At 42.5% G+C, this 26721-nt stretch overlaps 1 protein-coding gene across 1 annotated transcript; it reads right to left on the minus strand.

The window, feature by feature from the left end:
• Window positions 1–5216: 5216 nt before the first annotated feature.
• On the minus strand, window positions 5217–25283 carry E2F7 (E2F transcription factor 7). Its single transcript, XM_068999439.1, has 13 exons — window positions 25227–25283; window positions 24981–25061; window positions 22135–22410; window positions 19990–20158; window positions 17283–17564; window positions 16479–16637; window positions 15276–15413; window positions 14262–14456; window positions 13529–13613; window positions 12392–12911; window positions 11297–11549; window positions 9638–10062; window positions 5217–8355 (listed from the first exon to the last, which is right to left on the minus strand). The coding sequence occupies exons 2-13, from the start codon at window positions 25059–25061 to the stop codon at window positions 8179–8181; spliced, it is 2760 nt and encodes a 919-aa protein (XP_068855540.1). The 5' UTR covers window positions 25227–25283; the 3' UTR covers window positions 5217–8178.
• Window positions 25284–26721: the final 1438 nt, after the last annotated feature.

A 26721-nucleotide genomic window follows, 5' to 3' on the forward strand; every position in this document is an offset into this window, starting at 1 on the left:
GCTGACATTGTTCACTCTTGCAGAACTGCTTCTGAAGCTGTGATCATCTCAGTTGTTTCATATCTTCCTAGGTTGAAATGGAAATTACCTAGCTTCTGTTCCGGTTCAGCTGTAGCTGACTGGCTGGCTGTTGTTACCACAAATGTTTCTGAATTTCTTTCCTTATTCTCCTCCTCCATAGCATCAGTTTCAGTTTAGCATCTTGTCCTCCAAAGTGTTTTCAATGTTTCTTTTTCCTCTTGTCACATACAATTTCAAGCTGCTCTAAACAGGCTGTATTGCTGGTGAGCAGACAGGAGACAACTTGAAAGGATAAGAAGGACGTAGAAAAATTAATTCCCTTTAGAAAAGAGCTTGAGTATCAACTGTGGTTAGGCAGGTATTTGCATTTCCAGTGTGGCAATTAGACCCTGCAATGCTGGGCTGTTGGAGGGATATGCAAACTTCTTATAATACAGCTTTCTGTTAAGCTGCTAAGAACAAAAATCCATCAGTTTTAGCAGATGCTCTGACTCTGTTTGCTAGAAGTGAGATTTAGCCAGATGTAGTAGGGCAAAACTCCCCTTGTGCCCCCAGGGTGGGTTACTGTTCAGTGAGCAGTGGCTGCTGCCATCATCCCACAAATGGCTGTGTTCAACTGGTCCTGGTGAGTACGATACAGAGAGTGACCACAGATCCTCTAATTGGAAAGATATTTAATCCATCTCTTCATGCTGCTAGTCATTGATCCAAATGTCCTCTGTTGGAAGTACTGCTGAAGGGGGAAATTCTTTATACGCCCATCTGGTTATGATTAATCTTCCTCAGCCAGGCTCCCTTTGGCCAAAGAGGAGCCCAAGACAAGAATGGTCTCTCTCCCTCTTAATTACACTGGTTTAACAGAGAAACACTAGTAATTAGAGCACAGAGCTGTCAGTAGGTATATGTGAACATGGTGTCAGTTTACAGGGTGATGTGTTAAAGCTGATTCAAGCCTGTACAAAATCTCTTTCTCATTATAGAGGTGTAATTAATCACTTTGTCTCATTAGCACACTATTGGATTAAACAGAGTCATTTTAACCTTCCTCCCTATCTTGGAATCTACTCTCACACAACAGAAGCCAATTTCCTTCAGAAAATATTATCAAGCTTTTGCATCTGTGTGGACGTGGCTGTGCAGAGTTAAGCTAATTTTAGCCTTTTTACTATTCACCTGAACTTAAATGACATGTTAAAATCATTGTCTTGGAGACATCCCCCGTCCGGACATTGGCTAAAATGAGAAACTTAGCTGGCTGAGTCCAAGGTGGGCTCCTTTGCTGATGAGGGCTGCTTGTTGGTGCCTCATAGCCCTGCATGGGGAGATTTTTCAGGGAGGGATTTCTGCTACTCGTCTTTGCATCTCATTTTTCTTTTAATATTGGCCAAGCAGAATCCCTCCTTGAAAATGAAACAGAGGAAATAAGTATGACCCAATTTTGCACAGAATTACAAAAATAACATTTTTCTGGGCAGAATCATAATCCAGACCAAGATTTTCTGAGCCTCAACAGACTTAAAAGGTTTATGAACCTTTGAGATTCATGTTGCTCTCTTTAATTAAGCTTATGTCTTGAGAAAGCCAAGGGGAAGATTACAGACATGTATAACAAATAACAAATGGCAAAGACTTTGCTAGGAAAAAGCTGGTGGTCTGGTACTTTCTTCCTGTCCGATGTTTTTTCACAGAGATAACAATTCACTGGGGTTGTGCAGGACTTTGCAGCTTGCCTTAACTTGAAGAGATGTCCGGAGAGACTCTTAACAGGGCAGGAGGGAGGCTGGCGCCTGAGTGAATCCTTTTATCCCCTACAGAGGCTCCGGGAGCTCAGCCCTAGCTACTCTGGCAGGGCGTGGCATAGTTGTCTGATTATACCAAAATATATTCCCTGAAACATTTTTTCCTCTTTAATTGTGCATGCTGGGAAGAGCTTTTGCTTTCTCAGCCTCTTAAAATACTCTTTTTTCTAATGCATTTGAAATGTTTTTGTAAATGTCTTATATACATAATGGGCTTCAAACTATGTGATTGCTGCCTCACGCTGATGGAAAGGAATCTTACATTAAAAGATCAATAACCAGACAGCAAGGGAAGGTCACACCAAGACCATCAGGCTTATACTGCAGGAGCACAAGGGCAGGTTTTGATGCTGTCCCAAGCTAGTAGAATCTAACATGTCCAAATAATGGGAAGACCCAAGCAAGGCTGAGCAAAAAATCCCTAAATTATTTTCAAAATTATTTTCAAATCAATGAATATATTGTCTGACTGTTTCTTAACACCTGCTCAACAGAGCTGGCCCCTGCCTTCTTTCTACCTCCCTCCACATCCACAAGCTAGATCCTCAGCTCTAGTGAGGCCAGGTGAAATTCCTGGTTGTTTGACATTCTCTGGATTTAGAGAAGTCGAAGACTGCTTTGCTCACTATTGTGCAGTAGATGATGGGTAGAATTAAGGACTCCAGAACCAGGAAACTGACCCTGCTGCCCTTCAAGCCAATGTAGATCAAGGGTGAGTTCACTGGAGCCACTGGCATTGTGTTACTATAAAGGCAGAGAAGAACAAAAGTGCTTGAGTGTTTGCCACTTAGGCCTAGAGTGTCTGTAGAGACATTTTTAAGCAACATCTTCCAAACATCCTAGTTTCAGTGCAATAAGGATGAAAACACTAATGTAGGTGAGGTGTCAAGTGGGGAATTTTGTCATTAATTGGGGCAAACCTTAGAGCAAAGCTCCAGTCAACCCCTCCCTAATATCTTCTACCTTATGTTCATTTAATTCCTGGTGCATTTCAGCACAGAACTAGTTGTCACCAGTTAATCAAGGTTTTGAAGGGGTGTAGGGTGATTAAGTTACGTGCTGGTTGGTTATCAGTGAGATGCAGAGACTATGAAGATGCAAAGCATTTTTCTTACCATTGAAGAGTTGGCTGCCTGAATAAGGGAGGTGTTTCCTTTGGGACAATTTATGGGGAAATCTTTATATTTGCTTCTTATTTTTAGGCTTTAAATTGTTTCTCTTTTCTTCCCCAAAGACTAAACCTCATCCAAATTGGCCCATTTCAGCTGCTGTTACAGGCACTTACCAAGATGCAGTATTTTACATATAGTGATGGTTTATTTGGTCTCACTACAGTGCCTTTGCTATCACACCATGCTTTGGGGATAAGAGTGTAAACTGCTGGTTCACAGCTGTCAGTTTTGAAACAAGAAAGCAGCTGTTGGAAAAAAACAAGTTTCATGCTCCCCTCCCACCCAGATTTGGTATATCATCTATGAAATTACACTGTTGTCACATCCAAGGTGAGAAATACCCAGCCAGAGGCAGGGGAAAGGCGTAAAAGTCTGGCATCTCACATTCAGGGCCAAAACGAGAACTTATTTATGTAGTAAAGTGGAGGAGCTCCGACTGAGGCAGAAGGTTTTGTCTCAGGAGATCCCATGATATCAGACTTGGAGGTCACAGAATTTTGTGAAGCAATGCAGTCTTTTGCCACCCATGAACAAAGTTACTATGGCCTGCAAGGGGAATAGGGGAAGGCTTCACACTCTCAGATCTTAAGCTGGTGCTGACTGACATCATTAGAATTCATTTAATCGCTCTAAGGAGTCCTTGAGTGCTTGAAAAAATGTCCTAAATTCTCCTCACATTTCTGGTGCAATAAATGAAGCTGGAAAGAAGCCAGACATTAATGCTTCCTGCACACATGGATCTTCTCAGACGATCACAGTCAGTGTGGCTTGAATTTGCCTCAGTTGTGTGTGAAGCCTTTCTTCTCACTCCTTTACTTCCCAAGCTATTGAATTTTAAATTAAGCAGGCCACGGAGCCTTGCTCAGGCACTCTGGGCTGGAAGCAGAAAGCACTGCCATGACCCAGGCACCTCTCAGGAAACCCTCCTTGTTGACCAAGACAGCTGGTGAAGACCTGCTTCCCTGGACATGGTGGGAGCAGGCTTTGCTTTGCTGCTTGCTGGAGGCTTCCCTTTTGCTTGCCTCTGGCTGGGTTTGCTAGCAGTGCTCAATACCTTCCAGGACCAGGGGGTGACACTTGTCTCCTAGCTGGCTCTGGGCTGCCCAGCCCATGCTGGGAAGCGTGAAGACATTCATCCACCATGGTACTGCTTGTTAACTTCCCTTTCTTATAGAGGGAACTGAATCAGATACAGTTTGGTGTACTCCCCTAACTACTTTTTACTTCAAAAAAAGGGAGTTTTAAGTGTACCAGTGAGGACAAAAACTGTTGGAAACTACAGCCCTACTCCTCCTCAAGAAAACGATGGCCATGGTCCTGTCAGTGGAGCCAGAGCAGGGTTAGGGCTTGTTAGCGTTTCTCATAGTGTATTTAATCTCATTAAACGTCTAATTCTTCCTGTATCAATTGTATTATTGTTGGAGTAGCACAAAAACAACACTGAATAAGCTGCTGAGTTTTCCTTTTAGAAATGAGTTTTGAGGATCTCAACCCTTTGCAACTCAGTTATTTTGCAACCATTGTTGGTGACATGGGACTTTAACTTAAATCTCTTTAATCACAGGGAGGGGTAAGGTGGCAATACTGGGCTTACTGAAATCAGTAGTGAACCTGCTGTTGATTTAAATGGGAGCTGCAGCTTACGCAGTGGGGTTAGGGAAGGGCAGGAGAAAGGGAAATGGAAGCCACGGGTGTGTGGCTGTGCTGTCCACTTGTTCTTTCCAAGTAGCTGGTGTTGTAAAGACACAAAGCAAGCACCAGCTCCTTGGGTGGCTGTGGTCAGGCAGGCATTGCTGCCATCCTGTGGAGAGTGGGACCGAGGGACAGCTGCAGGGACGCGGGGGCCCAGGGAGTGTCTGGGCAGGCCCTGCGGCGGTGCTGGGATGGGCTCCCACAGTGGCCAGCTGGGGATCCTCACATGGCTATGGGCCAGGGCCACCCAGTCTTGCCCTGGCCTGCTCCAGGACTTTAAGAGCCAATTTACATTGCACTGGTCCTTGTGCCTGCAACAGCTTGGTGGGAATTGTGCCCATGCTGCATGAAACAGATGGATACTGGAGCCACTGGGGCGAGCTGTTACCCTCTACTAGTGCTTCAGTGCTCACATCCAACAGGGACTTCTCACCTGGACACACAGTGCAGGAATGTTTCTTTTCATGGATGTCCTTGAAAGTTCTCCATACTGAAATCACAGCGTCAGTTTTAATTTCAATTTTTATTCTGTAAAAGTTTAATATTTTGCTAGAAGATAGTATAAAAAATATTCAACCCAACAGTGTGATCGGAGTAAAGCTATATGCAGACAGGTAAACACAGAGAGCTAGAGAGCAGGAAAAGCGGAACATCTAATCACTGAAGAACAGTTATAAACAGCAATAAAATTTATATCTATATTAAACTAGCAGTGCAAAAAACCAAACTGGAAGCAGCTTTACATTAAAAATACAGCTTTTTAAATACAGAAATAGCACCAATTTACAGAAGACAATCAGAAATGTAAACGTGGCAGATAGATTCAAGTATAAATTATATGCTCAGCCTCCTCAACAACTGTCTTGGGACAGAAAGGTTTCACAGACCCTGCAGAACTTCCTGGGTATGCACTTTGCCTCAGTGCAAGTACAAATTCTGCTTTTCCAAAGCTACTTTGCTGATGAGTTGTTCCTATTTTATTTAAATTCTTAGCTTTCAGTGAAGATAAAGATAGGAAAGGTAAACCCATTTCCTCTTGACAACCAACTGCTCCCCCTCACGGGTCTAGTTCAGCAGTTTGGATACAGAAAGTAGCTGCCCAACTGCTTCAGTGGTCCCGCTCTATTTCAGTGAGAATTTTGCATTGACAAAAACAAGACAGCATATCAACATCCTTTTTATCCCAGGCTCAAAATCTGCTTTCCCAACCATGACCCACTGGAAAGGGAGTCAATTGTCATTTCCAGACCTGCTGTATTTACAGAAACTCAAAACTGGAAGCAGAAATTGGAAACTGAAAATCCATTTTCACTCCCTGCATTTTCAAGTATAAAGTTAGTTATGGCACACAATAACATTACTGACAAAGAAAGGCAATTTTGGTGATGATGCTTCAACCGGAGCAAAGAGCCAATATTAGCTCTAATCCTCCTCCCTGCTCCCAGCTGCCATTTCACTAAAAGGCTGCACCATACTAGAGGGAAAGAGAAGGCTTGGAGAATCAGCACCCACTGTTTTCCCTGGAACCCTAGCAGTCTGTTCCTGCCCCAGCAGCAACACATGCAGGCCAGCAGAAGTGCAGGGGCAGCACTGTGCTAGTTACACACTGCTTTTCAAAGCAAAATTAAGCTAAGTGGGTGTGTAAGAACAAATAACTCAGAAGAAAAAACTGTAAACTTTCATAACTGTAGTGTCATTAAAATATAAAAAAATTAGCAGTCTGAAGATATCTCTTTACCACCCCTGAAATTTCCTATGATAATTCTGCTGTAGATTTTCTTTCAATGAGGGCTAACCAAGCCCTCTCAAAAAGCTGTTATTGCTCTATTCCAAGAGAAGGCCACATTACTCAAACTCTCAGCTTCACTAAAATTCTTTCTTAAATTCCATTTTCATCATACATTTTGTTATAAAAATAAAACGCCCTCCTCAAATCCCCAACCCTTAAAGTCCTAACCTCCCTTGACCAACAAAATAGCACATCCAAGAGTGCATCTACCCTTGGAAAATCAACACCAGTACCAGAGAGCTGATCATGCTGGCCTTACATTTGCTAAAAGTCCAGGCTAATGTGATGTCAACACCAAGACTGTCTTTTGAACAGGAGACTGCACAAATTTGATTGCAGTTTGCTACATGAGTGAAAACATACCCAAACGTAAGAGCATTAACTCTTAAAATTATGTTCTATATTGCTAATAGCACCATCCATTATTTGAGGACTCTGAATGTTAAGATTTTTCGTCCTCATTATCTTCTCCTAGGCTATACTGATAATTTTTTACTTTTTTTTTTTATATTACTTTAAAACTCAAGGCTCCTGCTTTTTTAACTTCTTTTTCTGGTTTAGATAGATAAGATCTCCCTTGTCTTCCCAACGTGCTCAAATGAACTATTAACTAGTCACAAAATTCCTGTGAAGAGTTAGGCACTTAAGTACATACCCCTTAAGTACACTTAAGTAAACAGCTAAGTAGGCACTTAGTAGACTCAGGTTAGACTGAATCTAATAATGAGTGAGGTTAATGACTTATCGGTATTTCTTGGTCATAAAGTCTAGACTGGATATTTAAACAGGAGATGAAATCTTAGCACAGTCCTCTCAGTGGCTTGCCATTCTCAAATCAATTTGTCAAACCTGTTTAAGGATTCAGGTTTTGTATTCTTTACATCTAACTTGCATATTTTGCTCAGAGTAAAAGTAAAAAAACACCAACCAACCGAAGGACTAATATAATTAATTAACACAACTATAAAAATGTTAACATTCACAGTTATTTTGGTCTTAATATTTTTCACATGTATACATTCAATCATAATCATGTGTTATTATTAGGTTTTTCTAACCACAAGTGCTGGGCAAATTGTACAACCACCAACTGACATTCAAGTAATCCTACCCTGAGAAAATCTGTTAGTCTGAAACTGCAAAAATCCCTTTTTCCTCTAATCCCACTCCAACATACAAAATAAAAAGCAAGAGGCTGCACTGCAGAGGCAGGATTTGACAGATTGGAACCAAGGAAGCAGTTGCTCTCACAACTGCAAGTTTATCATTTTCACCACAGATTTACTCAGGCTAAGTAGAGTACATGCAAATAAAATGCTTACCCCTGATAAGTGCTAGACATCTTACTTAAAACCATGAATAAAGAACTCCTGGGGACTCCAAAAGAATCTGTTTGCATCTCCTCACAGAAATAAAGAGAGTTTTCCAAATTAAAATCACAATTACAATTTGATGCCCACAAGGCTGTGTGAAGCACGGAATCTGAATTCAAATCAGTACTGAAGGACAATTCAGTAACAGGATTTCAGTACCGAGGGTGATTTTGAAGAAGATGGATAACAGAACCAGTAGGTGAATAGATAATAGGGAAACATGCCAAAAGGGGTGACATTTTAACTTGCTCCTCTTGCCAGGCAAGAGCTTGTTCTCTCATAATTGATACAGGGTCCAAGGACAATCTGCCCACCCCTTGCAAAGAGCAGAATTAGTCAGGGCTGGTACTAGAGATTTCCAGTCTCCTCTGCACAGAGCTGGCATTTCTGGTTTGGTTGCCTTCATTTTTCTTCCATGCCACAGGTTCTCCAAGACTTCCAGGAGTTTTGAAAAATGCCTCGTGATGTGCAGGACGAATATTCTTGGGAGTGAGAGGTGCCGACGAAGGCTATTTGTGAAACAAAACCAAAGTGATTTGGCAGGGTTTTCTCAAAGCCTACACACAAACATGCAAACAGAGGACAGCTGGGAGCCATGAATCCCTGTGCCCTGCTACTCAAGGTCACACACCCTTTCAGAAGCTCCACGTGAAAAGCTATGGGCTTTGCCACTGCTCTTCACTCTGGAACGGGATGCCAGTACATCACTGCTGGAAGATGAATGCCTTTATCTCACTTCCAACTTAAATTTTTTCATGATTAGTTCATACTCATTTGTTCTTATGCCAATCTTGTCCTTTAGCTTGAATGGCTCTTTCTCTTCCTTGATGTTTTACTCACTTTTGTTATTTGTTACCATCAAGAGAAATCAAAAATTATTCTTCTAAACCCTGACCACTTGTATTTTAAGTGCCACTCTACTGTAACCTCTGATGTTAGTATCTGTAATCAGATTGGCTGCCAACCAGTCTCTTATTGCAGCCTTTTTCTAAGTTCGAAGAAGATAAACATAAAATAATGTTTATAATGCTTCCAAATGTTTGATCTATTTTTCACTGAATTAGACAATAGGAAAACAAATCACAGATTTACAAATGTAAGTTGAATTAGTGCCAAAATTTCACTGCTAATAGTTGTAAACACCGAGCTAACACAGTGTGACATGACTGTTCTGTGTCACTCGTATTTCAGATAAATGAGTCCTCCCTCACTTCTGAGCTTCAGATTTTTTTTACCCAAAAGTCTGGTTCTATGGTAGATTTTTAAAAATACCTTTATAAAGAAAGTTCAACAATCCCACAAGAATCATTGTTTTCTCCCAGCTCTGATGCTGCTATTACTTTTCCATTACATAGTGAAGAGAGATCAGAACAGGGCTGAGGGGATAACCCAGGACACTACTACCTGAAAAAGTGTTGCAGCCAGCTGACTCCCGATTTCTGACATACAATCCTCCTGTTCTCCTAATGTTTTTCTGTAGCCATTGCATAACACACATGACACTGTCAGATGGGGAAAAAACCCCTTAGATTGGTGGGGGATTTTAGAATTTCTGTAAGAGATATAAAACTAACCACTTCACTGTTCAGGGCTAAATGTGCTATGCTGGGCTATGACTTCAACATGCCCTGTGCCACTGCTAAGATGGACACACACAGCCTAAGGAGAAGACATCAGCTCTTGGCGTGCCAACTCTGCACTGACACAGCAGCACCAGCTTGCTGCACACACCGCCATCAGGCCCCTGGGACAGCTCTTTCATCACCACTTCTGTTCACCTTTCCCCCTTACCTGCTGCAGCTTCAGAAGGGTCACTGGGTGTCCCATACACACAGGGGAGTCCAGTTTAACAGCACTGCAAGATCTTGTAAGCACAGGACTCAGGTGCAGAGCGGGGTGAGCTGGCTGCTGTGGATCCACCGAAGGGGCAGGTGAGACCTTGGGGGTGACAACAGCCGTGGTGCTTATGAAAACGGGGGTGGTGGATGCCAGGCTGGACATACTGAAATTTGTGGAGGCAGCAGCTGAGAAGGAGACATCAGGAACTGGGGAAAGAGGACTGGTGAATGAGGGAGAACAGACGAGAGGGAAGGAAGCCAAGGCTGCTGATGGCACCATGACACAGGGTACACTTAGAGAAGGCAACTGATTCGCAGCCAGGCTGATGGCACCAGGGGCTTGGTTTGCAGAGAACAGGAAATTAAAACTGCTTAATCCTAAACCAAAGAGAGAAAAAACAAAGCATTAATAAACTTGAAAAAGGGAATTAAACTACTCTAACTTCATCTAGAATAGGAAAAAGGTATGACAATAAAGAAAAGTCTGCCTAGGAAGTAAACTATGACAAAAATAATAAAATATAAGGAAGAAAACTGTCACAACCCCCAGACTCTTCTGTCCAGCTCCCTGCTTTACCTTCCTCCATTTTCCCCCCTACTTGTCTATTCACTGTACCCGCATCCATTTACTTTGGTTGTATGAAGTACCAACCACGCCCCTCGCTGTTTTCTGCATCTAACTTCAATTACAAGAAACATCCTGGCTAAACAAACTTTTTTTTCACTAACTGCGATCATCCTCTGCTATATGAAAACATTGCTTTTAATGAGGGAAAAAAAAAACCCAGACAAATCAAACCCAACAAATGGGAAACACCCACAAAGATATATCACAGAGGCATTAATTTTGCTGAGAACAGCTGAACTACTGTGTCAAAACAGAAGCTGCTCTGGCTCCCAGTTTGTCTGACCTTCCAAAACACCAGGTTCAGCATTTTCAAACTGAGCATCTCCAACCTAAGTGAAATGCCATAGACCCCACTCCATGTCACAAGTGAATCAAAGACCAAAGCAGTAGTCACAGAAATCTGCCACGCATGTCCTGTTCCCACAAAGCAGTTATCCACTGCACACAAACACAGGCACAAAACGTGGTGGACACGAAATCCTATTGCAGTATTTTCAGCTGCTTCCTCTCTATCGTCACGGTGTCATACAAGCAGGACTGGCTACATTCCCAGTGCTTTGGGGGTTATCCTGATAATGCATGTTACAAGACAGTACAAAGTTTGAAGGTGATTAAATTCATACATTCAGGGGGATTTTGCTGTTCTGTATTGGCCACCTTACTGCCAAATCTAGACTTCCAGCTCCTTTAGGTTTTGAATGCTGGATAAGTGACTTTTTTTGCTGCACAAAATTCAGGCATGCAACCCCCGCATTGTTCAACGCTATTAATGTTTGGGAACCTCAGAAAAATGCCTATCTTTTCAGAGGTGGAACAGTTCACATTGAGTCAAGAGATTTCAGAGTTATTAAACTACTACAGTGAACTGCTGTCAGGGTTTTTTGTGCCAAATATACTTATTCACCTATTTGTGTAAGACTCAGTATTTGCTCAGTGAACAGATACAGAGGTTTGGGTGCCTCTGAATCTCATGGCTGTCCTTACCAGCAGTAGGCTGAACATAAAGGTACTGTGGTTGGAAAGGCTGATTGGCATTTTCTTTAGAGATGTGCTCATTTCCTGGAGGATGTTCATCAGTGTCTTTGTTCTGAGATTGTTTTTCTTGCTCCTGCTCATCTAAAGGCTTAGTAGACTCCTTATTTGCAGCCTCTGCAGCAGCAGGACTTGCGAGGTCAAGATGATTTGTTTCTAGACGTACAGCAGATGAAGGTTCTGCCTTGGGTGACTCAGAAGGCTTCTAAGCAAAAACAAAAGTGGAAATGAAGAGTCCAAACTAAAATAAAACCATGCAATACCTCTCATGCATCTGTGCAAAGGAGCAGCACAAACCTGATTAGCAAATCACCAAGTTAAAAATTTTGGTTGAGGGTCTGAAGAGCCATATGAATGATGCCTAAACCCTGTGCCCTTTGCTGTTGGAGACACTACATAAGAACTACCTGACCTCTGGGATTACTTTTCTATTGATAAGGAAAAACACTTGTTTCAAACTGTTTATACTCAATATTCAAATGGCTTATATGATATGGCCTTGAGCCTGACCCCTACTGTCAGCATTTAAGAGAATTCTGAGATAGCTACACATCACCTTCATCGTCTTTCTCTCACCAGCCTGCTGTGGGCAACACTGAGCTTCAGAGAGAGGGACTCAGGCTGGAGAGTAGGGGGAAAGAACAAATCACATCTGCTATAGCTCAGTGAAGTAAGCAATGCTGCTGCTGCCTGGGAAAGCCCAAGCTAACAGGGGAAGGTGAGGAGTAATAATTACATTGATTTCTTCACCTCTGACCAATTGTTTTGCTGAAGACAATGATTACAACACTAATTCCAAAGAACAGCTGAGCATCACATCACTATGCAAAGCAATCCAAGTCCATTTTCCCCTGGTAGTGTGAAAACATCTCCCAGTTAATGCTATACTTACTGACACAGCCCACTTACAATTTTATTAACATGTGGGAGGCAGCATTTGTGTCTCTCAAAAGCAGTGTACTGAATTTTCCTTCCTGGAAACACTGTCTTAGGCAAAAGCCTTTCCTTACTATGAGAAAGCCTAAGTGATAATGCAACTCACTTTACCTTGGGTACTACAAGTGAGAGGGGCAGATCACTCTGCTCCAATGTCTGTTTTTTAGCAGCTGGCTCTTCATCATCTACAGGTGCAGAGGGCGATGAGCACTTGTGGGAGCTGCGTTTTTGGCAGCCAACAGGAGGTACGGCAGCCTGAGCTTCTGCACTCCTGTTTCCCACATCTCCTGAAGTGGGCAGGGTCTCGCTCAAATTATTTTCCTGAAGACCACCGCACAACATGAAAAGGGATGAAGATGGGAAGCACAGGAAGGGTTGGTTGGGGACCAGGGTAGGTTTTCCATTTTCTGTTTTGGAGGCTGCTGGCGTGGAAGGGTGTGAAGCCTGGCCGCTGATGCCAATTGGTAGCGAGAAGCTTGGCACATCTGCCTGAACTACAGGGAAAACTGCCTGAGGCAAAGGGTTAACACAAAAATCAGAGTCCCCAGGAACTGGAAGAAGGGAAAAAGCTAAGGCTGTGTTGGAGTTCTTTGATGAATTTAGTATCGTTTCAGTGTCACAAGCTTTATTCCTACAAAAAAAAAAAAACAACACAAAAAAACTCAAACAGTAATGAAAAGAGGAAAAACATTTATTCCAAAATTAAACCCCTCTTTTATCCTTACCAGCAAAGAGATACATATTTGGACATAAATGCAGAAAAATTCCACCCCGAAACCACAGTTTTTACACAGTTTACAAGAAGGGTCAATTTTTCATTCTAATTACACAGAAGCAGTCAGGTTTTTGGTGGAACAATAATGCTTTTGGCTGCACTTGAGTAGTCAATCATTCATAAATGAATTCAAATTGGGATGAGTGTAGAGAAGACCGATGAGAGACAGAGACACCCTTCCATGGAATCATAATTTGCTCAGCTTACCCAGACAATAGGTCAAAGGATGCAGGAATGACCTATATAAACACATATGACAGAAAGAACTACTGAAGCAAAACACCAACACTGGTAACAAGCACTGGTGGGTGTAAAATGACCATAAAAAAAAAAAAGCCATGCTGACATCTATCAGTATTAAAATTGTAATAACGAGACTTTATTGCAATTTTTTTATCATCAATGGAATCTATCCTTAAACTAAACATGACAAGCACAAAGCTGAAACTGGACAAGAGTTAAGACCAACCTACCCAGTATCTTCCTCTATCTTCTGCCTGCAGACAGCTGCTAGATTTATCATTTTGGAACAATTTTCATCTGAATTCACAGTGCAAGCTGAAAGAACAAAGAGGCATTCAATTAATCACAGACAGGTTTACCAAGCATATTTTGATACCGGCCATATAAAATAATAGCTATAATTTTTCAGTCCTGACACATTTTTATAACATCCACTCATTGCCTAGAGCCAGAACCTGCAACACACTCAGAAGTCTCAGTCCCACTGGAGAGGGGTTCAACATCATCATTTCCTATAAGAGGGAACTGTGAAAAGCCCTGTAATTACTTTGTCTTTTTTAACAACTGTGCATTAGATTGTTACAGTAAATTTCACTATATTAGGAACCATAAAATAAAGCAAGCATTTTGTGGCTAAATAATCTTTCTCTATCAAGTTTTCACAGATAAAACTGTAGTATAGTTGCAGTTAGTACAGAACAGAAACATTTAACTGCAGAAAACAAACTGCAGATTCAATTGCAGTATGGCCCAGATTCACCTCATGTAACTTTAGGCATTTGACTGGAGATTTTAAACCAGAAATTTCATTATCACATGGACAGTAGAAATATAGGCACCTCCCAAGAGTAATTCACATATTTAATTATGCTGATTCACCCAATCAAGTGCCTTAAATTGGTGCATGCCCTCATTTGGGCAGGTGCAGTGGGGTAGAAAAGAACATGCTTCATTAGTAGTTACCTTGCCTCTCTTGACGTGGGCTGTTAGGCTCAGAACTGACCTTCCTTCTGGCTGCTTCACAAGGCTGTGCACTGTTAAATGAAGCGTGACGTGTAAACCTTTGCTTTCCAGCAGCACTGGTCTGGTACCGGCCACAGGCTCCTCTCTGTGTTCCTGGCAGAGGATCTGATGTTGGGCTGTGCCCTCTCAGCTCATCTGTAGGGACACAATTTTGTACAGCAGTCCTTCAGTCAACACAGCTCATCATTTAGGCTTCTGCCATATTACCAAACTTGGCATTAAGGGAAGAGGCAACCTCTGTATTATCTCAACCCCCACAACACTGAAACAAGCCTAGAACTCAGTAAGCACCAGTAGACAAGGTAAGGGCTTCCCTCCTATCCATTCCATAGCAGCTGCAGAAGGCACTACATTCTAGTGTACTAGTCAGGAGGAGAAAGGGCACTAAGATGGTGTTTACATTATCCTTCACTTTCACTTGTTCCTGGCACGGTCCTGACACAAATATCCAAGCCAAAGGGAGCCTATCTGGCCAAGAAGCATCAGCTTACAAAATCCTCTGTCCCACCACCTCATTCTTTGCAGACAAAGTTTTTGTGAAAGGAGCCACGTGCAAGAAACAGCCCTGATCTAACTTGGTACGCCCCCTTACAAAGAAAATAATTCACTGTATAATTATTATTGAATTACTGAGATTTTGCAACCCAGAACAGCTGTGGACCCAGATTTAAAGATATCAGTGCTATCTGCCATTGCTCTACAATTGATACAGTATGCATACAGTTATCTAAGTCAGTGCAAAAATACCTACAAGACACAGTATCCTTCAACATCCCTCCACAGATCCAGACCTTGGGTGCAAAGTCTGGCAAGGGCAAATGTTAAGCTGGCAGCAGTTAATAATCACAGGGTACATGCTGAATGCTGAGCCATTCTTTACACACAGAAAGCAACATTTTACCACTTGGGAAGGACTATCAAAGCAAAAAGAAAAATACAAACTACACAAGTTACCAGTCTTTCCAGGGAATTCCACAGGCCCAATCCACTTGAAAGCTGGTTTGCGTCCTCGTTCCTCTGTGACATGAACTTTCTTGATCAAGCCTAGGCTGGTGAGAACATTGGCAATATCATACAGTCTTCGTACCTTTGCTAACAAGAAAAGGCAGGAGTGGATAAAAGAGTCAGCTTTACAATGCATACAGGACACATTTATGTGCTAATTTCATTTCAGACTATCACCACAGCTTTCATAGATGAGGTGGGCAAAATCAAATCAAGCTGGACTTAGGCCACCTCCTATGAAGCCTTCCAGGCCAGCTCCCACCTGACTGTCACAGGTACTTCATATCTTAGCTGCTCAGGTTTAAACTCATTGCCCTCATTTTGATGGAAATAGGTTAGGGAGTGATTACATCATCAGCTTGACCAGAAAAGGCAGCTACCTCCACATGGGTAAAGAGAAGTTGGGGGCAAGAGGCACAGGAGTGCACAGCTGATCACAAGAGGACACATATCCATAATTTTTAAAAATGTAACACACTCAGAAAAATCTCTGTGGCTCTAGTAAATAACATCTTTGAGCTCACTATGATACCCACACATTGTCCAGCTAAACTCCTCATGTTTCTTCTTATATTTGGGGTGGAATTTTAAGACTGAAGAGCAAGTACTTTATTTTAAAAGCACTTTAAGGGCTTGAAAGTCTTTATCTTAGAAGACTTATTTACTAATGCTGAGTTTTCCCATGTTCTCCAAGGGATTGAAGTTCTAATCCTCACTAACTGAAAGCAAACTCTGCCATCCAGCTGTAAAAGATTTCTGGGGTAAAAAGGAGAAGGAACATATTTCTGCAAAGAGAGAATTAATTCAATTAAAATAAACAATATGTTTCAGTTCTGAAACACCATTCAGAGCAGTACAGGAAACAGGATTTAAGTATGAAAAAAAATTCAACAACAACAACAACAACAACGAAGTGCTTCTTTATTCTGAAGCTGAATTTGGGAGATAACTGTCAAAGTGTCTCTTCCCCACACCAAGCTCTGTTTTCACAAATAGGCATTTGCAATGAAAAAAAACCCAGACCATATTCCAGGAAAAGATTCATGAATTGCAGTTGCTGTTACCTACTGGTGTCTGTTTGGTGTCAGACCAAACATGCCCTGTTTTCTGTACTCACTGACTGCTTGATTTGCCTCTCATTAGCCATCTTACTTTTAAATTTGCTGTGGTCCACTGTATCCTGGGTTTCTTCTATCAGTATCTTTGCTGCGATGTCCAGAGTGACTATCTTGGTCTTGGAGACAAGGAACAGCATGACAAACTTTTGGCTCATAATCCGCAATGACTTGTCCTTTCTGCTGTTTGCAGATGCTGTGTTACAAATAATACCCAAGCCTCTTAGCATATGTCATCCATCACAGCCAGAAAACTAGTAAGTAGGTTTCTCACACACAAAAGGAGTAAATATTTCCTTGTCAGAAAGCAGAAATTTATTGAAAGGCAGCAAATAACTGAGTAATGCAGACAGGAGTCTCTCTTCAAAGGGCAATAAAAATTCAAATTTGCAGAAATAGCTTTTAGAAAGTGAAATTCCAAAGCTGATTCTATGTTAGGTTACACTGTTTTGTGCCACTGTAATTTTGTGACTCTAATGGACTTTGTAACTTAAAACCATTATGTGTTACATGGGCAGCATGCAAAGAGTGGACAAATGAAGATGGTGCTTTCTGTCAGGATAAAGCATTTACTGTCAGATGCAGGTTGGGAAAGAACTGGATTGTCCAGCACAACTTCCTGCCTGTCTGTAGGACAGAAGGAAAAATCTGTCTTGAGACCTATGTTAGGAACAGAATAGAAGGAAGAATTCTGTACCCTCCATGGTGAATTCAGCACCTTTTTGGAAAGGATAACTTTCTATTATTTAATTTAAAAGCAAAGCAAGAGGAAAAGTAACATTGTAAACTGGAGAAAGAGACTTGTGTCTGTGTATCATCATACATTTAGTAATTATCTTACCAGAGATGCAATCTGGTTCTGAAAACTCCAGTAATGATCTGTCTTGAGAATCTGGAATTGTTTCCTTTTTCTGTTCTCCAAATTTGTACTCTAAGTCCTGCTCCTTGTGCTGGGAGGTCATTAGCTCTCCATACTGCAGCTCTCCTGCTTCCTGAAGCATTTTCAGAGTTTGGCTGAGGTTATGCCGGCCATGCCAGCAGTACTGGTTCTTGGCCACACGGCTGACCAAGTGCAATGACTCCAGGACGTTCACGATATCGTAAATTCTTCTCCGTTCAACTCCTGTTTGGGAAGTGGGGGGGAACAGATAAAAAAGACATGGATGCTCATCTCAGTTCAACAGAAGCAAAGAACACGTTGTTCTCTAACAGACATTGTCATTGTTCACATGGGCACATTCCATTAGATACATCTGTATTTGCACACTGAAAATCTGACTTATGTGCGGCCAGCTTCATGGTATGCTGCTCTTTGTCCTTTTTCTTAACATCTAGACCAGGCATAGCTTCAGTCTAAGGAAGAACCCACACTGTGTTTAGGGTTTGCAGACTGCAGTCTGCCAGCCCCATTCACTCAGACCTACCCAGAGTGCCCCAGGGTTTTCAGAGCACTTTGGCCCTTCCTGACAAGAGAGCTTCAAAATTCACACATGTACCTGTATACAAGCCTACGTGTAACAGAGGGCAGGAAAGGGTCTGCCACAGTGTAGAGATGAAAGCCCCTCATACAGGAACCAGTGGGAGCACAGTTGTCCACTTGCATTTACAATGGCACAATTACCTTTACTTGCTAAGCAAGTACCAAGTAAAGGGGCATCAAAAGCTTCTCAAGGGGCAAAGCGGTGTAGAATGAGACTTGCTGTTCCCAAATGAAACAGAAACAAATTGTCAGTGCTGGCTGGGTCAAGGCCTATGGGAAATTTATTAAATATGTCCAGCTGGAGTTCAGCCTGCTGATGTGAGCAAGGCTGGGGACTGAATATGAACAGGTTGGTGGCTATGCTCACTGTCCTGAGTACTTGTGTCCAGTGCTGTTCGAAGCATGGCTGTTATATATAACACAGTGTACTATATGCTGGTGGCAGCATCTGCACCAAAAAGCCTCCAACCGTTAACATCAGCTGAGCAGAACAAGCAGCCAGTTAAGGGGAAAGGTTTTGAAACTTCACTGTGGGATGGCTGTTTACACATCTGAAGAATAGGGACAATACTTACCAGCCTCAAACACATATTAGGTGAAACAATTCACGAGCATTTCCAAGTGTGTGAAGAACTTGGAGTGAAACACAATCCAGAAAAACAAGAGTGTTACACATATCCTGGTGTCTGTCAGACACCAGCAGTACAGACCCCTTTGTGGCCTTCCACAGGTCTTCCGTGAACAAAGCAATATACATTTGTAGCAAAAGCTGTATCACAGACACCATTTGTTACATTAAGAGCAGCAACATCAGCACTGGGTAATTTTGTGGTCACAAGCCAAGTGGATACAAGCAAGGAAGGGAAAACCAAACAGAGAAGGATGACCAAAACCTTCCTCCTGCCGGGAGGTAAAATTTCCAACAGTAAATTTTAGAAGAAAGTTTATATTATTTAGGAAAGCAAGGTAATGCCACTCCCAGTACGGAATGAAGCACTATTCATGTTCAGCTGCACAAGGCTGGAGCATGGGCATCTCATGCAAACACATAAAAGAGTAACTGCAAAATCTAAAAGAACAACTAATTTTAAAAGTAATTTATCTAACTATTTACCTAATCTGTATTCTATCCTATTTCCAATTCACATTACCAAGGCAGATAAATAGGTATTTCAAGGCCTTTCTTAACAGAGTCACAGAAGACATCATTCTTCTGTTCCTTTTCTTCCCAAAACAGACAAATTCCATTTTTGCTACATCTTTTCTGTTAATACCTAAGTTTTAAATGTAGATACAAGATTTATTTAGTTTAAGTCCAGTTTTGTAAAGCCCTTCCTAGCAAAGAAACAACCTCTCCAAAGACTTCGATATTTTTGTTATTAATGTGGCCTGGCTGAGTCCTCTCTCCCAAGTTTTATTACTTCTTGCAGATATTTCATTAATCTTTTAACTAAAACCAAACTTAACAGCAGAACCAGTAAATGGGCTACTCAATCCCTTCTCGCCACCTCAATATAAGAGAATTTCTCATGGTACTCTTGCAGTTCTCCCAGTACCTCCCCATCACAAGGCAATATTTAAAGCTAAGGTAGCCTTGATGAACCATGAGACCTTGGAAGATAAGATGTCAAACATGTTCAGAAGTCAGGCAGTAAACGGAATTGACCTCCTACACATGCTAGTTTGCAATTGTTTCCCCAAATGTTTCATTTTGACAAAATTTGTTGTCTGTAAGTCCTCCTTCAGAGGGTTTGTAAATCCTGACTCCTTGTGTCCAACAAATTGAATATTTAAGAAAGCAACAGTTGGTAAACAGCTGGAAGCAAGATCTGTCTAGTAAAAAGTGCAGAAAGTCAGAAAGCAGATTTCAAAATGGTAGTGTTACCAAACAACAAAGACACTGAGGAATATTAGGCATTTCCAATTCTTGTTTAGTATGATTAGAAGAGCATCCAGATCCTGGGAAAGGCAGATCTTGAATGTAGTCAGTTAGAATATGATCTTTGGAAGGCCCACCTGTCAGGTTACCCCAGGTGATCAGTTACCCCAGTTTTGTAGGTATACATACCAAGAATTGAAGCCACTTCATCCAAAGAAATGGTAGTTTTCTCTGTTGACAATGGATAATTTGGATAGCGAGCTAGAAACTTTTGGCACAAGAGTCCTAAGCTTTTCTGTTTTCTGCTGGGTCTCTGCTTTTCAAATTCATCAACCGTGCTGTCATCTACTATATCATACTGTTAAAAAATAAATGTTAACCCTTTAGTGCAGAGCTTGTAAAAGCAAGACATAGTCAAGTGAAGCATATTTCAGATGTTACCAATATTTAAGACCAGATTTTCTAATTAAAAAAACCCCATGGACTCCTTGAAAGCACAGGACACTTGGATAACACAATTGCAAGCTCTTCGTATTTCATCACATAAGATACCTACAGAAAAACTCTTATCCGTGCAATTGTGAAATAGTGGTCATGCATAAGGAAAAAAGCCAGTAAGACCAAACACCCAAGACTAGCAGATGATAAGATTATACTTGGAAAGAGTATTTCTTTTGGAAAGAAAGAAGAATATGCTCTTAAACGCTTCTGGATCTAATAAACCAGGAGATGCAGAAACCATCAGAAAGTTCCTGCAATACCTCTTCCAAAAGATTTTGCTGACCTTTACAGTGACTCTATCACTTTAAGAAAGTGGTGATTGGGAAAGGGGTGGGGGCACTTTGCTCAGACTATAAAAGGTGCTACTCAGTCTTTGAACCTTAAACTTAGGCAAGATGTTAGCTTAAGTAATTCTGTAAGATAGCCTGAATGTGGTCCTTCTATCCCTGTAGTGGGAAAAAAATAGAAACCAGCAAAACTGTGATGGCAAGAATATACAAAGAGGTATGTTTATTTATCATAAAATGAGAATGATGGAGAATTTTTTTTTTTCCACTGGTAGGTCTAAGGTTTTTCTTCTGTGTTAGAAAAAAAGTCTTGCCCTCTGGCACAGAAAAGCTGCAGGTTGTGGTAGCTGTTGAAACCCGTGTTTCCTTGCTTATGGGATCTTAAATTGTCCTTTGCTAGTTGCAACTAAGTAACCTTGTGGTAGGCTGGTGCCCTGATAGAATTCTTTGAGTTTTATACGGTATGGAAATAGCAGTATCCTTACTCTAAAACTTCTACTTCTTTTGTAAGTTACGTTTTTAAGTGGAGAAAATTATTAAATGAAAGTTTTATTAACTAGAAAATATTTGAATTCTTTATAGTAGCCACCCCAAAAATGCAGTGTGATCTTAACAGGCTTGGAGTGGTAATGAACTAATCTTTAACATCAACTATTTTTTACGTACTGGACACTATATCAGGAATGATCTTTAGAGAACTGTTTGCTGTGTTATGACTATGAAAACTGCAGACTTTTCTATGCTACTGTTGCTACTGTACTTGCTGTAAAAACTGCACTTCCAGAGTGATCCGCACCTATGAAATGATGCTTCTTAGTAGAAGCACTCAGAACTATTTTCCTGTTGCTGACATCACCAGGGAAGGATATCCTACAAGAAATAACCCAGGAGAGGAAAAGTAGTGGTTGGAACAACAACAACAAAAAAATCATGAAGGGAGAAAACCATAATGATGCTTACTACAATTTGAAGTCATTCTCTCCAGGGACAGACTTTCTAAAGTGAGGACAGAGATCAACCCCTGCATTGCCTGAGTCTTGTGAAGTAGAAGTCTTAATGCCTGACCTTGCTTTCTGACCACTAGTTTGGGAGTGGAAAGTGGGAAAAAAAGGGTTTCCGCTGACCACTTTGCAGGACTGCTGCAGATGAGGTAAAAGATTTAGAAAGCATGTTCTTTCATTGTCAAATTTATTTTTGAAAAGGATGCTTGTTTAAAACATGTCTGGCAATTTTCTTTCTAATGTGGTTCAGAAGTACTTCAGCTGGGGAAAATCAAACATTTAAGCTCTACTTCCTTCACTGTCCTTTTAAGTAATATTCAGACTCTTGAGGGGATCTCAGGTCAGTTACTACTAAGACAGTTACTTTTAGTCTTTTGAAGTCCTACTGCTCAGCCAGTGCTGTGTAGGTAACTGTCCTTGGGAATGTCTTACAATTCTGCAGCTTTCCATCCGGAGGAAAGCACCAGATGGAAGAAAACTGAGGAGCAACTTAAGGAAGGTCTAAGTCCTAAGGGAACATGAGATAACTGTGTTCTGAGTCTCACCTGTAATGAATCAGGTGTGTCACTCTGCTCACTGTTTTCTATGGGTCTGAAGAGCTCTTTCTTCTTCTCCCTGTCCCTCATGTCAGGACTAGCAGCACTAACAAGCATCTTCAGGTTTGCAGTAGGAGTCCAGGGATCAGGCTGAGGTCTGTCAATGACCTTAACAGGTGTAATTGGATTTCTTTCCGGTGTGCAGCCTTTCTGCTTCGATAAATCAATCGGTTCGTTCTTAATGGGAGTCTTTGGGGCCATCCTGGATCGATCAAATATGTTTTCCTATTAAAAACAAAGTTCTTTAGACACAAGAGGAAAAAAACATTCCATCAATCAATTTTATGATTCTTATGAAGGTAATTTTACTGACTTGTGCCTTGGCACTCATATTTAGCACAGTTCTTCTGCCTTTGTTGGGAGTGTTAAAATACTCTATATGCAGCTGTACTGGAGGAAGTGTATTGGAGATACTGCCTTGAAATGTAGAACTTGAGGTCAATCAGTCCAACTTGTGGCCTATTAGGCTTTTAAACCCTGACTAAACTGTTAGTACAAGAAAGCATTGCCCACAAACATAAATCACCAAATTGCAGGGAAACTGAAATCATGCACTGGTCACATTACACTCAGCAAGAAAGCACAGTTCTGTTTGAAAGGTCCCAAGTTAAAAGCCGTGCTGGGGATGCAGCTCTAACTCACAAAATGTCAAACTAAAGGGGATGTGACCTCATGTGCAAGCAAGGCAAGCTTTGCATCTGCACTGCCTGCTGCTCAAAGCAACCAAGAAAATCTCCATAACTGTTCCTTGACTACAGCTAAGAGCTGCTAGAAGTAAAAGTCTAATTCATCAGCTGATTTTTATCATTTTCTGAATGAAGCTCAACTCCTTCCAGTCCCTAGCTGCTATCAAACTTTTTTCATATTTCATCTTTGGATCCCTTTCTCTTACTGCAAGAATTATCACTACAGATGAACTCACCTCAAGGGACTGACTGAAGGAAGTATTATTGGTATCCTTGATATAATGTATTTTATTTTGTGCTGTAAGAAATCCAATTCAGAAACTGAATAAAAGCCTGAAACAAACTATTAATTTATACCGGTTTACCACAAGAAATTTCTTAAGTTTTGCCTTCTACTTAGAGTAATTTAACTATTCTGTAGTTGAAATAGATATTTAAATAGGTGATTCCAGAGGTCATCCTAACAGGCACAATCTAGCTAGAAAGCAGAAAAAAGTTCTAGTAACAACTGAAACCAGCTTTTACTAGGAGAAGTTTTGTAGCATTCAGACTGGAAACAAATTTGGCACATCAAAAGCATTGTGCTCTGAGCAGTGATAAAGAACACTTCTCCATACATTCACCTATAAATTTCCCAAAAGGATGTAATAAACACATCTTTTTTTTTTACAAGTAACAGTCAGCCAGTTGTAACTTACTACACTGTGACAAATAGGGGTCAGTTTAGAGGCCATGGTACTTCTTGGAATAGATATTTATATAGTGTTGGCACTCAGTATTTTCTTGCAATTTCACATTTGGCAGTGAATCAACCCTTAAGTAATGGAGAAAGTCTATCTTCCTCTGAAGTTCCTGTTCATTATGGTTGGTGATAATAGAACTGAAGTGAGGGCAACTGAAGCAACCTGCTGTTTCAGTACTTCAAATCTTCATGTTTGTGCAAATACCACCATGAAGAAAGCAGTGGCTCTACGTGCAAAGCACATGACTCTGCCCTTTCAGATCTTTTTCTCCTACTATCAGATCATTATTTTCTACTACCATAACTACCTGCTAAGGTAAAAAACACTTTTACACTCTCTCCCTTTTTTTTTTTTTTCAGTAGCTGCAACACTCAGTGAAGTCCTACCTCTATTGCACAAAACCATAAGGGCAGTTGGTATGAGATAAAGGATGGGAGAGACCAGCTTGATGAACTTAGTATGTATGCAGGAATTGAAACAAATCTCTGAGATAATAGGAGTGGAATCTGACAAGAAAAATGTGAATTTTGGAGGACTCAGATTGAGCATGCACAGCAGGTCATGAATTGCATCTAGTTCAGGAGACGTTACTGAGCAAGGTTATGGCTAAGGCTACATATGTCATCTCCTGGCTGGTGAGGCAGTAGGGAAACAATGAGCTTGTTTCTTGCTGAGTGGCTGTACTTAGCCTCTTGACTGGAGAACACCACTTTATGAATACAGACCAGAAGGCAAGCAGAGTGGACATGTCCATCAGTGGGCTCAAACTGCTGCTAAATAACAAGACGATATTATTCCTGTGCCAAGTTAGGCCTGGTGGTTCTTACCTTTAGAACTGTGAGTCTCTACAAGAGCCCTCTCCACCTTACCACATGGTAGCCATTGCAATACTTGAGATCACTGAGTGAGCTTTACTCAGGTGAAAGCTAAAATGTGGTTCCCTGTGTGCAGTGCCAGAGTGCAATCACTTCACTTACTGACAAGGGTGGCATGACTCAGGCGTCTTACACTGGATTATGTCTTTATCTTAGGGGTCGCGCTGGACATCCCAGTGCTCTAAGGGGTCACAGGTAAGATGCTGCGGTACAGACCAACAGAGGCGAGCAGGTCCGATGGGCAGCACCTCAAAAGCTGCCCACGGGAGCCACAGAAGCACAATCCAGAGCCCGACCCTCCTCCAAAGCCCCCCGAGTGGCGGCCCTGCTGTCGCGGGGCTGGGGCTCCGCGGCGCCCACCGCTCTCGCCACCCTCCCTCTTCCTCTCCTCCCCGCACTGGTCCGGGGCTCCGGACAACGCGTCCAGGGAACGCGCGGCGCCGGACCGGACCCCGCGCCGGACCGGACCCCTCGCCGGCCCTCCCGCTCACCTTCTGGGCCGCCTCGGCGCGGCCCCGCCGCCCCGGCCGGGCGCTCGCCAGGTCCCGCAGGGCTAGGACGCTCACCTCCATCTGCAAAGCGAAAAGGCACTTTTAGCCCGGCTCTTAAGAGGAGCCGCTCCCGTCCCCGGAGGGACGCGAGGGGAGCGCGGCTGCTCGGGGCTGCGTTCCCGGGGAGGGATGGAGGGATGGAGGGAAGGGAGGGGGCGGGAGGCTCGGCGGGCTCCGCGCCCTCACCTCGGCCGGGGCCGGGGCGCGCGGGGGGCGCGCGGCTCTGCCGCTCCCGCCAGGCGCCCTCAGACATCGCTTTACAATCCGGCCAATCAGGGGCGGCCGCCGGGGTGCCCCGGCCGCGCCGCCGGCCAATCAGCGCGCGGGCAGGCGGCGCGCGGCATCGGGCGGGCGGGCCGGGGCTCCCGCCCGCGCGGAGCCGTTTCGCTCCTTTTCTTGGCGCTCCCCGCCCTCCCCCTCCCGCGCCCTTCCCGCCGCCCGCGCCAGGCGGGAAAGGGCCCGCGGGTGCGTCTGCCGGGAGAGCCGCCTGCCTCTTGCCCGGAGCCGCTGCGGCCGTCCTTAAACCTGTGAGGGGGGAGGAAGGGCTGAGTCAGCGGGAGCTGGGTGCTGCCTCGGTCGCCCTGGCACTGGCTCGTAGGAAACGCCGTCGCTGTGTCCGCGCCGGGACAGCACCGCCCGGGCCGTGGGTCGAGCGGCACAGCAGCCCCGGGCAGCTCGGACAGCCTTGTGATCCTCCGCCTCATCCCCTGAAGCGAGTCTGCTGCCGTGAAGGTAGAGCCAGCGGAGGCCATGGGGAGCAGCCTAGACTTTTCGCTTTTTCCCGAGACTCTGCTCTGTGGTTTTCCCTCCTTTGGCACCTCACTACGTACCAAGATAAAAGAAGAGCTGGAAGGGAGCCTTGTCCAAAGTTAACACGTCAAATCCCGGCACCCTGTGGGGCCGTGCAGTGATGAGAGTTGTACCTGTTCTCAGTATAGAAACACAATGTTGCAAAATAAAAAAAAAATAAAAGGAAAAGTTGTCAAAATCATAGCTTTCTGCAGTGTAGAACTTCTGTCTTGAAAGTGATTGTTCTAAGCTTGAGACAATTTCTGGAGAAATTTGCTCGGTGCAGTGTAATTAATTTTGCTTATTGAAGTGTAATTAAGATTTTATTTTTTCTTGTATTTAAGAATTTTTGTTGTTGTTGTGGTAATAGCAGACATGCTTCTGCATAATTCCTGTCTTGTTTTGTTGTGGGAGGACTTCCCTCTGACATAGCTCATGAGCTAGTAATGAGTAGTCACAGAAAAAAAAATCCAAGGCACAGTTCTGATAATTTATAAACATTTTCACTAGGTAATTTTTGAGGAAAAGAAAAATTTTCTTTTCAATAGGAATGTAGAAAGCAGGTAGATATTCTCTCTTTCATTCATTGTAATTTATTTGTTTTTAAAATACTCTGATTTTTTTCTTTTCAGCAAGTTCCAGTACACCACAATTTGCTGAAGAGAATAAAATATAAACTCTCAGAGAACCTCCTTTTATTAAAAAAAAAAATTAAATGAATAGCCCTATACAAAAAAACCTCTACATACTTTTTAAACCTTAGTCTTCCTATTTTTAAGAGGAACATTAATTCCGTAACTGCAAAGTGTGTCTCTCAGTACATATTTGCAGATATGTAGAAAGAAACATTTCTAAGCAGTGAACTATCACTGCTGCTTTCACACACAGGAAC

The sequence above is a fragment of the Aphelocoma coerulescens genome, chromosome 1A (genome assembly GCF_041296385.1).
Source record: "Aphelocoma coerulescens isolate FSJ_1873_10779 chromosome 1A, UR_Acoe_1.0, whole genome shotgun sequence".
Taxonomy (NCBI): Eukaryota; Metazoa; Chordata; class Aves; order Passeriformes; family Corvidae; genus Aphelocoma; species Aphelocoma coerulescens.